Source organism: Montipora foliosa, chromosome 5, assembly GCF_036669935.1.
Source record: "Montipora foliosa isolate CH-2021 chromosome 5, ASM3666993v2, whole genome shotgun sequence".
NCBI lineage: Eukaryota > Metazoa > Cnidaria > Anthozoa > Scleractinia > Acroporidae > Montipora > Montipora foliosa.
The window spans coordinates 38381496-38393937 of record NC_090873.1 but is presented as its reverse complement, the minus strand read 5'-3'; the positions used below and the strand labels follow the sequence as shown (position 1 = coordinate 38393937).

Genomic DNA, 12442 nt, shown 5'->3' with positions numbered 1-12442 from the left:
AGAGGAATAAAACAGATGAATAAAGAAAAATAATGTCCCGTAATTGACCCTCATGCCTAGAGACGGAGAACGCACATTGCGTGACAATGATTACACCGGCCACGAAAGAGAGCTGGAGGCTTTGGAGTGCTATCCCAGAAGATACGTCCGAACGTTAGCCCTGGTCATGAAAACGGACCCACACAGAGAAGATAAAAATTACTCTACCGCTATTGCTCGATCTACACGTCAAGGCCTCATTATGAGATTTCATTCCGTTGCTATCGCAACGCTGTTTAACGGAATCAATTGCGCCACTGACAAACAAGCCTGACTGTCAGCAGGGTTAACTTTGGTGCTATGGCCTTTCATTACCATACCAATTAGCGTAAGCGATGAGGCTGGTAAAGCGTTCGTTCCAGCACCGGTCAAAGTCTCTTTTGACTTATGGCTTTTTTTTCTCAGGTAGCATTGTAAAGGAATGTTCCACAGAAAGAGCATTTCAAGAGAGTGACCGAGCCGCGCTGAAAGGGAATTGGGGAAGGGGAAAAGGGAGGGAGCGCTTGGCGAGACACAATGCATCCGAATCCATTTTTTTTTTACCTCCGATAAAATCCCGCCAATTTCAAGTAACGAAAGAAGTCACATTTCTCTCCTCTCCATGTGCGCCGAGGGGTCAGGAAATGTTTCCAGTATCCACTCCTTTAGTCTGGTCGCATTCACTTTTCCATATTTGCTGCCAAGTTCTTTCAGTTTACAACCAAAAAATTTCACCAAATTTGACAAAGTGAAAACTACTGGTTCATCATATTCAAGACGCTTGTCCATGTACCCATCCAATCAGCTCCGCAAGCGCAAGCTCGTCTGCATCGACAGAGTAACTATCAAGCTCAATCGATACTATGGACTTGCTCGATTTTATAGGCCAAGCAGGCACTTCGCATGGTATTTTGCCTTAACGGCAATCACGTTTGCGACACATAACTTAGCAATAAGCTTGGCGTCATTTAGTAACACAGCACACTCAAAGACATGAACACTAAGTGCCTTAAATTCCTCAACATTTCTAATACGAGTCAAGGATCCTGCCCCAGCATCTTTCCCTTTTATTTTTGCAGGACAATCTAAACGATCCCCTGTACGGTAGTTTTCTGGCAAATAACAGAGCGACTGCAATCCATGGGTAATTGAAATGTAATCGATCAAATTCACTTTAACTTTACAGTAAAATATAAGAAAAAAGGAAACAGATTTATGCGGAGGCGTTGAAAAAAGCTTTTCTGAAAGACAAAGCAACTGTTTCTTCTACCAAAAAAATACATAAAATAGTTCCGATTTTTCGCAATTTTCGTAAAAATCGTTAAAATCGCAAAAATCGCGACTCTTGTCGGAGATTTGTGTTCTGTAGCTTTTCAGTGTTGTACGATATTTGCGATTTTAACGATTTTAGCGAAAATTGCGAAATTTGCGAAAAATCACAAAACTCGCAATTTTCGCAAAAATCGTTAAAATCGCAAAAATCGCAATTCTTTTGGGGGAATTGGCTTCTCTTGCTTTTCAGAGTTTTGCGATTTTTGCGTTTTTCCGCAAAAATTGCAATTTTCGCATTTGCGTGCAAACCTGGACATATCTCGCAAAAACACAGTTTTTTTTTTTTGATTTAGTTGCTCATATCGCAAAAACGAACTCGGTGACCCCATTGTTTTTGTTGAAAAGTGATCACAACGCCAAGATAAACTTACAACATAGTTTTAAAAAATTCTGTACTACTGAATCAGAGAATTAAGGTGGCTCTGAATTTGCTGTACAGAATTGTTTTTAAACTTTGCAGAAAGTTTCATCTGAAAGCGAGTTCTTAAAATCGAGCACTATGATTGAATGGTATTCGGGTATTATGGAACCCATAATCATATATTATGGCACCCATAAAAACTATCGGATCCTGCCGCTAGTTTCTTACTAGTCACGACGGTCACTGAACGGGCAGAAAGCTGGTACCAGGGGCCCGTTTCTCGAAAGTCCCGAAACTTTACGGGCCATTTTCGGGTGTCACAATTCCCTTTGGATCTCAACAACGGAGAGGATTTAAGTCGTCAAACTTTACACTTATTTTTCTTTTTGTTACCTTAAAAACGCGTTAAAAGATCAGCTCTCCAAAATAAGCGGTTAGCATTTTCACGAATAGTTTCGGGCCCGAAAAGTTTTCGGGACTTTCGAGAAACGGGCCCCTGCAGGGCACTGTTAAACAAAGACTGCCGGCTGGCGCGGTTTTACCTGGATAAAATTGCAAAGAGCGAAAACAAAACGCGATAAAAGTGTTTCGAGTGAAACCCCAATACCATGCAGCTAATTACAAGTAAATTAACATAACAGGAAAAAATCTAGTACGTACAGTTACATAGACACGATGCGACTAACTTAAGGTAAAAAGGTTGACGAGATCGAACAAGAACACGCTTCTCGTAGTAAACGTAATTTAAAATATTCCAAAGATCAGGGAAGGAATCAAAGACGCAATATAATAATCGATATTTCCTCTTGAGAGGAGTGGGGCCGTGATGAAAAGTCTGTTTTTCTAAATAATGAGGCTAGCGCTGGCAGCCATTCTGGCTGTATGTGTGCAGTTTGACAGAGCCTTCATTATTGCGCCGTCAGCAGAACTATGGATTGCCTATAGGTCCGTGTGACGCACTGTGCATGCACAGCATATTAATCCTAAATTAACGTTTGTTTTACTGGATTGTGTTGTAATTTTAAAACCTTTGGGGATCCCCTTAGGAGCCCCTGAGTGACTTACATGGACACCCCGAAAACGGGAAACCATGTGCGTTGTGTTGGTACTTTTAAAAGGGACACGAACATATTAGAATCAAAACTTGTTACTAGTCGATGAGTTTAGTATTGCTAGAATTGAATGATATCATAACAGATTGCTGTTCTAACTTGTTTCTCTTGTCCATTACTGTGAACAGAAAATCCGAAGTATTGCGATTCAAAATATTAAGAGGTGGCTGTTGTGGGTGTATAGGACAAAACATCGCCCGAAAGAAATAACGAACTTAAAATCCGAGAACGAGCGCTAGAATTCTTAAGACTTTGCAATCACAGGCCGTGTAAAACTTTATTAGGAATAAGTCAGCATTTCTCGCATCTCCAGATGTTCCTATACAAACTTCACACTTAAATATATTTTTTTTTGTAGAAAACGCCTACAGCAAGTAGCTTACAATTTACACTGTCTGGAATACTCTTTATTGTAACTATATCTTTAATACTAACATTGCATTGACATTAATCTTATTATGATCTGAAGGGTCTGAAAAACTCAAGCATGCCGCTGAACTTCCTATTATCACTTTGTGATAATTTCATTACAAAAAAATGTTTTGAACACGTAATTAAGAGACCGAGTTTCCAACTAACTGTAACAGGAAAAAATTATTGAAGCATTTAAAATATATTTACAAAACAACCAAGGAATTTTTTCCTTTACAAGGGCATCGTAGCAAACGTGCACCTTTAAGTATCAGCGGTTAGATATGACAATGACTAGTGATGATTGATTGATGATTGATCAATGATAATTAAGCAACCAATCAGATTTTCCACAAGACATTAGTAAATATCGCCAAAAAACTGCCTTTTAAATGATGATCAGTGAATGAGAAAATACTTCGAGAATGCACATAAAAGGAACTGTTTTCTACTTTTTGAATATTTAAGAACTTGCGTGTTTTTGTCCCAGATGGACACGTCAATTTTTTTAACAAAACTCATTCCTAACTAGCTTCTTTATCTATGATGTAGTCCAATGAGACACTTAATCTTTTCAAAGCTGTGTATTGACTTAACTCCTGGAAATATCTACTATATCTAACACAAATAAACGATTATTTCTTCAAAATAGTCCATGCCATTATAAATTTTATGTAAAGCTCACTACTTATCTTAAAGCGATCCAAGAGTGCACAGCTTCTTTTTGCAGTTGTCTCTCTTATAACTCCAAGTTATGTTTAACAATTATTCGCCGGAAGTGAGGTGAATATCGGTGAATAAAACCGTGACGAAGTCGAGTCGCCAATCAGCGCAACGAATTTTCAATAATCATCTATGTAATTATACTAATATCTCTTATTCACTATAAGTACCTAATTTAGTGACGCATCGTGCAAGGATCATCATCACTGCACAGGCCTTGGGCATCAACTGATCACGTGATCATGTTAATTGAAACGAATAATGCCAACTGATAATACGTTTTAGAAATCCAGGAGCAGGCCTAAATACGTGTGAGGCATTGAAAGAAAAAGCGAAACGGATGATCAGCTCTTTGGATGGCGAGAAGCAACGGTGAGTTGTAGTTTCCGAATCCTTGTAGATGTTCAACACAATACCCAAATGAAGTTTCTCTAAGATGACATAGCTAAGAGAGTTTGTACTCTCCCATAATAGGGATCTAGTCCATCGCAGTGCTACTCGATAGTAGCTATATATTTTACAATTACTTCATGAGCCCGGGTTGAATATGAAATGGTAAATAGCCAACGAGGCGCGTAGCGCCGAGTTAGCTATTACCAATGTCTTATCCAACAAGGGCGAATAGAATAATTGTTTTATTAAATTCTCAACCTTTGCTTTTGCTAAATTTTACCTAGTTTAAGAAACGACCCGAAAGTGATTTGATTTCCGGGCGCCAAAAATTTTATACTTAGTGACATTTGTCGCATTCATTTCTATATAAGGTCAAACGCAAGTATAATGGCTGATAACCGAGATCCAGTGAACCAATGAGAAAGCTAGAATCGCATTATCCGAGGTCGAGAATTTAATAATTGCGAATATTACCCAACAAACATTCCGCAACAATTTTTAAATGCGGGCCGTGGATAGTGAACATAGAGTCATATCGATGACAAGAACGAGATCCCAAATATGGACTGGATAACGGATAGCTAGATCAAAGCGTCAAGCAAAGTTTGTGCACTGCTTCCTAATTTGTGTCCTATTCTTTCTGGAACCCATTTAATTTTGTGCACCATTCGTTTTAACTTGCATAGTCACTTTACAAGTTCATGCCGAAGGCCTTTTACGATACACCTCAAAGCTCTCTTTTCTTGATCTGTTTTCTGGAAAAAAAAAAAATGGAACAGCAATTTTACTCAACGTTTTTCGCCATGAGGGTATAGTCAGGACAGGAATTTTTAAAGTGAAATATCGCTAGCTATAGATAAAAAATTCTTTTCGAACTTTTGATGTAACAATTAATTATCCGAGTCGTTAAAAGTCACACAGGTAAGGGATGAAGCGATTTATGTCGGTTGTACAAACTTTCGTCTTACGCGCACACTACATGGGTCGACTAAATTACACTTTTTAAATCTCAGTTTTCAGGGTATACGTCTGTAGCATTTGCCGCGCGCGCATGTTCTGTGCTAAAGAAGTTTGGTGAGTGAGAGGAGTTGCAACACCCCCTTAAAGATTAAAATAGTCCATACATAAAAGCCTTCGTTTGTTTATTGTTTGGCATCGTTCAAGGCCAAATGTTGATGCAACAATTAATTGCCAGAGTTATTGCAAGTCGCCTAGTACGGGGCTGTGTGTGTTTCTGACAAGACCGTGCAACAAGCTCTCTCCCTTCTTGCTTTCCGACCTCACGGCCTTCATCAAACGTGCATTTTGGTTAATGTTTTTTTTGTTTTTGTTTTCGTTTTTTAATACAAGCGGGTTGGGGTGTGCATGTAAAACTTGTTATTAGCATGACTTAATTTAATTTTACCATTAAGCAATATTTAATAAATTACCTCATGTCCTTTGGTTCCTTGATCCTTTGAGCGAAACCAAATATATCTTCGTGATAACGGTTCGATGACTAAAATAAATTAAAAGAAAAGGGTCGTAATAGGGTTGCCATAATGTCTTTCCCTTTTAGATTACTTTTAGCAATTTTTATTCTCCTGGTTCCCTTATATCACATATCATATAAAGGGGAAGTTACTCATTACGCTATTTGCATCACTGTGTTAACGTTGCATCGCGTTCTTTTTTTTTCGTTCAGTTTTTCTTTTCTTCTCTATTTATAAAGTAATATGTCAAACACAAGGAAGAGTGTTTCATCAAAGATCACATACCCGCACCTCCTTCACGGTAGTGATTTCGTATGCTTTTTCTTCATAAATTATTAATTAATTTAAGGACAGCTCATCTCACAAAATAAATTTACCTTTAGTTTGCGCATGAACTCCACGGCTTTGTCGGGAGACAACTTAAGTCGATCCGTGATCAAGGCCTGTTAGGAGAAGAAATATACCGACGATGTTATATATTACAAGAAACTTAAGTGTCTTGGTAACCTTTTTTTGCTTAGAGAAAACATCTTTCACAAGACAATTGCAACATTAAGGTAAAGGTAACCTTATTTAACGTCGGAGGTTACTTTACTCTCTAGAGAGTATTCTCCCAGGAAGCCGACGGTGCGCTCATTTTACCCCCCTCTTTCCATCAGTGCTCCGTTTTAATGGTATTTAAAGCTACTTAGGCTACGCTGAAAGGAAAGAATTCGAAAAAAGGATGTGAGATCCAGGGATCGAACTCAGAACCTTTTGCATTAAGGCCGGGCACTAACCGACTGTGCCACCCTTGCTCCTCAAAAACTAGTTGAGCCAACCTTATTTTATTGACTTAATCATGTCTTTGCTTTCAAAGTGATTCCCAGTGCTTTCAAAGTGATTAACAGTGGCGTAATCAGCACCTGTAAAGTATCGTTGACGCCTTCAGCCATAGCAGCGGCTCCACACACGTACACATGCGCATTGCTGTTGAGTATCAAGTCACAGACGTCGGAGGAGTGTTCCTTCAGGAGATCTTGCACGTATTGCTGTGAAAAAGAAACAAGATTCATTACTGTAAAACAGATTGGGCAAAAAGGAAAAAAGTGGGAAATAGTCTAGTAGAATTACCCCTCGCCACCTTTCGTTAGAGTAAGCGGTAGGAACTAGACGATTTCGAAGTGTTTTGAATATTCAATGCTTTTTCAAACCACTATATGAGGTGCGCTGATGGTTAATTCATACAAGGGGACTGTCGACTTCCCTTCTTTTCTAGACTGGGTGACAAAAGCTGGATTATTTCAGTGGATTCCAATGATCAGACTTTCTTTACCTCTTAGTAGAAGGCACGCGTTTCGTCAATTTACACAAACAGACCCTACACTAGCGAGGGGCCTAAGTCTTGGGACCATTAGCACATTACAATGCTGAGTCTGAAAGGTCTCACTTCTCACAGACCAATTTCAGTCCATAGACAGACGGATCGGGGAGGGGCGGGGGGAGGGGGGGGGGGGGTAGGGTTAGGGTTTGGGGGGAATCGGGTTCGGGTAAGACACCAAAAGGAGAACAAAATGTTTTGCTTTAAGGATGGACGCATCAGTGGCATCAGTGGCCCTCGTTTGACAACTGTCCGAACGACTTATTAACTGCACTGTAGTTTACTGTCCTCTTCTACAATGATCCTAAAAGAGCTAGGTGATTTCAGTAAGCCTCTATATTCCACAGTTTTTAACCAACTTGCGCCTCTCTGACGAAGACCATACCTTGGGCTTTCCCTTTTCTCTAGAATACGCCGTAGCTACACCAGTGAGAGCCCTGCTGTGAACCACTTTTTCGGTTTCACGGCGATAAATGTCATCGAGGCGTGAGTTTCGGCAGCCAAAGTACAGGACCATGTCTCCCCACTGCCTTTTTCCTGTTATTGATGATACAGGCGGACATTTGTTGTTCAGGTCAAATATTCTTTGTTGCCAGAAGGAGCGAAAAGGAGCGATACCCGTCCCATTCCCCACAAGAATAACAGGAGCCGAGCCATCGGCTGGGAGGCGGAAGGAGTGGGCCCTGAATAAAGGAAAGCGAAGCAGTTATACCATTAAGAAACACATGCAATGCCGAGGCATTTTGTGGTCAATCAAAAAATCTTCTCGAAAGAGCAAAAAGTTGAAGGGCTTGTGACAATAGCAGAGAGGATTTAAAATGTAAATTTCTATCAAAATCACTTCGTTGGTAACTGAAGATTACCAGTAACTACCAGTTGTTGCATTAGTGGTGATATAGAATATTACGTTTTCTGACACGAGTCCGTTAGCGGCAAGAGATAGCGGGTAGGGGGCCGTGAAGGGTTTGTGCTTGAACCATAGCGCCAAATTTCAAGTCAATCACAACTGCGGCCCCCTGTCTTGTATATTTGAACAAAATGTTGTTGAGGAGACTATGCTTTTCACTCAGACTCATGAAAATCAAAATCAGAAAGGCAGGACCCGCAGCAAACAAATAAAAACCTTCTAAATTCACAGTTACAACCGATCAGTCCCACTGAAAAACAACAACAACGATAGCCTGAAAGAATAAACTCACTGTCTGATGTAACAAGGTATGGTTTCCCCATGTCTCAATCCTTGAAGCCACTTGGAGCACACTCCACGGTGAAGCGGACCCACGCCACCTGCGAAATCAAAACGAGCACAGTCAACAGCAAACAGTGGGAGGCAAGCTCTACGAAGTAGGCGACGGCTGATGTCATTCAAAAGTCTGGGATAAACGATCGTTTGTGGAGAGAGTGATCGACGAAATCGAAAGAATTAATTATGTACAATGACGAGAGCGACACGGTGTTGAGGAAACGTTGAACACTGAGATTCTAATTTCCACCACTAAATTCAAAATATGAAAGAATAGTCGCTAAACAATATAAAAAACAATATTAGCTCGTCAATGTTTTGTTATTGAACAGTGTACTGGACTTGTTTCCACTTACCTCTCTTTTTGTATTCAACTACCGCAGCTGTAACGTGGATTTCGTTTGAATGGACATCAGGGGACGACGATATTGAGTAGAATCTCTGCAGATAATAATAATAACAATAACAATAACAATAACAATAATAATAATAATAATAATAATAATAATAATAAATGACTTTACAAGGAATTTTCTTTCCTTCCTAATTTAAATCTCCTTTTTCCAAGCATAGCAGAAACACGATCGAATAAAACTTTCGGAGTCAAATGAACATATTTTTGTTGTGGCTGTTGCAGGGCGGTAGTCATTTATCAATACCATCTAGAAACGAGAAACTCAAGTAACAAATAAGGCGTTAAATACAGGGTTGCGCTCACTAATAGTTATTCCATAACGGCATTTTTGCTTTGCTTGTTTATTTGTTCAGTAGGAAAATCTTGTGAAAAGGAAGATCTCCAACACGTTCATCACTACGAATAAGCAAGTAAACCAATCAACCAATCAATCAATCCCGAAAATGGGAAATGGAAACTCACTGGTTGAAGAGTTGAAAGCTGCGTTAACAACAAGTCAGCGGTAACTTGAACCGATGGAAACTCCTGCATAGTCTCGATAACGTTGCATTCTTTGTTTAGGGCCCAGTTCTTGTACCGAGAACCACCCTGGGTGAGAAGCAAATTAAAAATCAGTTATCGAAAGTACAGCACAAAAATTACAAGAGCTACCGCATTTCATCTCAGTCGATAACACTTGAGAGTATATGCCTTGACCCGTTCATCAACTACAGCGTAATTGGGAATTCGTTTTCTGTTGTAAGTTTGTGTTTACCTTGCCCAGTGTTTCAAGTTGCATTTTTTCCAGTGGGCTTGTTGCCTGTAAAAAGGGAAAAAAATATGTTAACCTGATGTTGACTGTAGAGCGGAGGAACCTTCAAAACGCACTGGTTAATATAAATATTTCGTCGCAACACATGCTATCAATTAATACTGTCTATTAAACGTACCAGCTTTGCCAAGTAGCTTAGCATCTGCGGCGTTGGAACACTGGTGATGTCAAGGTATCTTGTCAGCGCCTCTTTTAACGTGCAGCCCACAGGGAGACGATTGAACGGCTCCCAGACTTTCCCTCCACCAGCTTTAGCTAAGCACAGAAAAAAGGCTTTTTTTAGCCAAGTTTTATCTTTATTGGTTTAAGATTCTCAACTTTGTCATCACAACTGACGCATACAAAAAAAAGGAATTACCTGAATCCTCTCGCGCGACTTCAATCCTGATTGGCCGGTTTGGGTCAGGTTTTCCGTGCATCATGTCAATCAATTCCTGCACTAGACTGGCTTTGTTGGAAGGGAAAATGGCCACGTGATCTCCCGGTTCAAAAGCCAGATCTTTTCTTTTGCCGGTTGCCAGTTTAACCAGAACAGTTGAGCGACTGCGAGAAATGATAGCAGCTTAAGATACTGAACATAGTCATGTATTGCCTTCCTTAAGACGACCATAAACCATAGATATAAAGTACAAGGTCGGTTAATGTCCCAGACTATTCCTGCCCCAGGTAAGTAAAACATATCGCCACCTTCAATTTCTTTCCCAGTGATAGACTATTAGTTCCTATCATTTCTCGGTAAGCTGCCATCAAATTTAGGTAGATTAGTATCCTGACTTCGTGGCGGTCTAATTTTCAACAGCCTGCCTGGCAGCGCCTGCGAGAAAAACTTCCATGCTCACGAACCAACTAGCTTGAAATAAGTCACTTCAATGGAATAGACCTCTTTGGCTAGTACGTTTTGTTCTCCCATTTCAGAACACGTGATATTACTCTAGGGAGCAGTCTCTTTCAAATGACGTCTTATGCTCGTGTATAACTGACCACATATTGTTCTCGGTTTCTACTAATTACCGTATAGTTGGTTCAAGGCTTCTTCCTGTTAATTAACTAACTAATTAACTAATTAACCATTGTGGATCAAGCGTCATACAACAGCGGACAATTGGCCGACAGTGCGTAGCGGTGAGTTGGCTATATCTATCTACAAGTGGAATGAATGTTTTCTTTAATAAAAGCCCACAAATATTGCTAGAATTAATTCATATCACGCTGCAAGGTCAACCAGAAAATTATTCATTGCCGCCACGTCTCAGGTATTTCTCGGGCGTGGTATAATTGCTGATATCCTGATATCCCACTAATCCGATCAAAACTCAATCCAATAGGACATTTGCATGATGACGCCATATGACTACAAGTACCAGAATCCTTCAGGTTTCGCTTGCCTCATGTTAATTAGAGCTACTGTTATTTTCACCCCACTGGGAATACAAAATTTAAATACGAAAAGAAAAACAAACTGAATTGTGGTAGTTGTAGTCAAATGACGCCATCGAGAAAATTGCCTATTGCATTCTGGAATCTAAAGTGACCTACCTTGATAGTTCTGATTGGAGCTCACTTACTGAGATGACTGTTGCAGGGCAGACAGTCTTGTTGTACACCTTGGAAAGATCTATATATTAAAACAGGACGGAAATTTGAGGATTTCAATTGTAACTCGTGTCAGATGTTTTGTAAATCTACACTACAATCATGGACAAAACTCTTGAGAAAAATCCTAGCTCAAGCATCATTTGACATGCACACACAAAGTATATTGTCCTCCCTCCCCCCCCCTCCCCCCCCTCCCCCATCCCCTCATACCAATGTTGATAATGTGACGCAAAATACTGTGCAAGCCTTTGGCCGTTTTTTTAACCAACATTGAAATGGGGGGAGGGGGCAAAGTAGGAAGATATTAATTTTTTTATCACACAGCCAAATTAGAGCCTCACATTTTCACAATGAGTTTTGTCCAAGATTGTAGTTAGGGCAAACATAGCCATCCAGCTGAGAGTACGTATTGTCTCCTAGATTAGATCCTCTCAAGTAAACAAAGAAACTATTTGCTTTTTTCTCTACTCTCTTTTGTCAATTATTTAGAGAAACGTCGTGGCACTTCCTCAACAAATCCATCAATCTTTGTCGTACGTATACGTAATTCATTCTACCGTGCTTGGCGCATGAAAATTAGGCAATTGGTACATCGCGTTATTTCCCTCCTTGCTTTTTCGCCAGCAATAACTTTGATTTTCCCTTACGAAAACTAATTGAACTCCACTCAACAAGATGTAGGCTTTTTTAAAACTATTGTAAATATTATTATTATCAGCAGCAGCGGCATCATTATGATCATCATTTTGTTTTTCACCGACAGACTTACTTGAAAACAGGTCGTTTGGTGATCTCCTCTCGTTCACCCAACGGTAAAGTCCAGGACTCCAACCAGTAACCATCTTTTTCAATGATTCACTGACCACCTTAATTGCAGTTTCGTCATACACACCGAACGAATCGCAAGCCGCCTAAAAATAATAACGATATCAAATGGATACCCTTAGTGGCTATTTTCTTAAGTTATCGGATGACCAGGGGCTTCTGCTGGGACTGGTTACCAGCAATGAAACTCAAAGTGACTCGGTGAAGATCTCGTGGACGAAACGAGTTTGCACAAGGTCTTTTATACGCATCTTGATCATCTGCTGCCGCAATAGCAAACAACACCTGTCATGCTGTGATTATTGGTTTATTCAGGTTGCGTATAAGGGCAATGAAGTCTCGTGTAATCTCGCTAAGCATGCATTAATGT

At 40.0% G+C, this 12442-nt stretch overlaps 1 protein-coding gene across 1 annotated transcript in view; it reads right to left on the bottom strand.

The window, feature by feature from the left end:
• Window positions 1-3030: 3030 nt before the first annotated feature.
• Window positions 3031-12442, bottom strand: part of LOC138004093 (nitric oxide synthase 1-like) — a 58484-nt gene continuing 49072 nt past the window's right edge. Inside the window, 13 exon segments of the mRNA XM_068850497.1 lie at window positions 3031-5105; window positions 5781-5848; window positions 6200-6265; window positions 6728-6853; window positions 7568-7865; window positions 8382-8469; window positions 8782-8866; window positions 9303-9428; window positions 9595-9639; window positions 9770-9906; window positions 10010-10194; window positions 11188-11266; window positions 12017-12158. Of these exon segments, the coding sequence (XP_068706598.1) occupies window positions 5078-5105; window positions 5781-5848; window positions 6200-6265; window positions 6728-6853; window positions 7568-7865; window positions 8382-8469; window positions 8782-8866; window positions 9303-9428; window positions 9595-9639; window positions 9770-9906; window positions 10010-10194; window positions 11188-11266; window positions 12017-12158 (1473 nt within the window). The 3' untranslated portion in view covers window positions 3031-5077.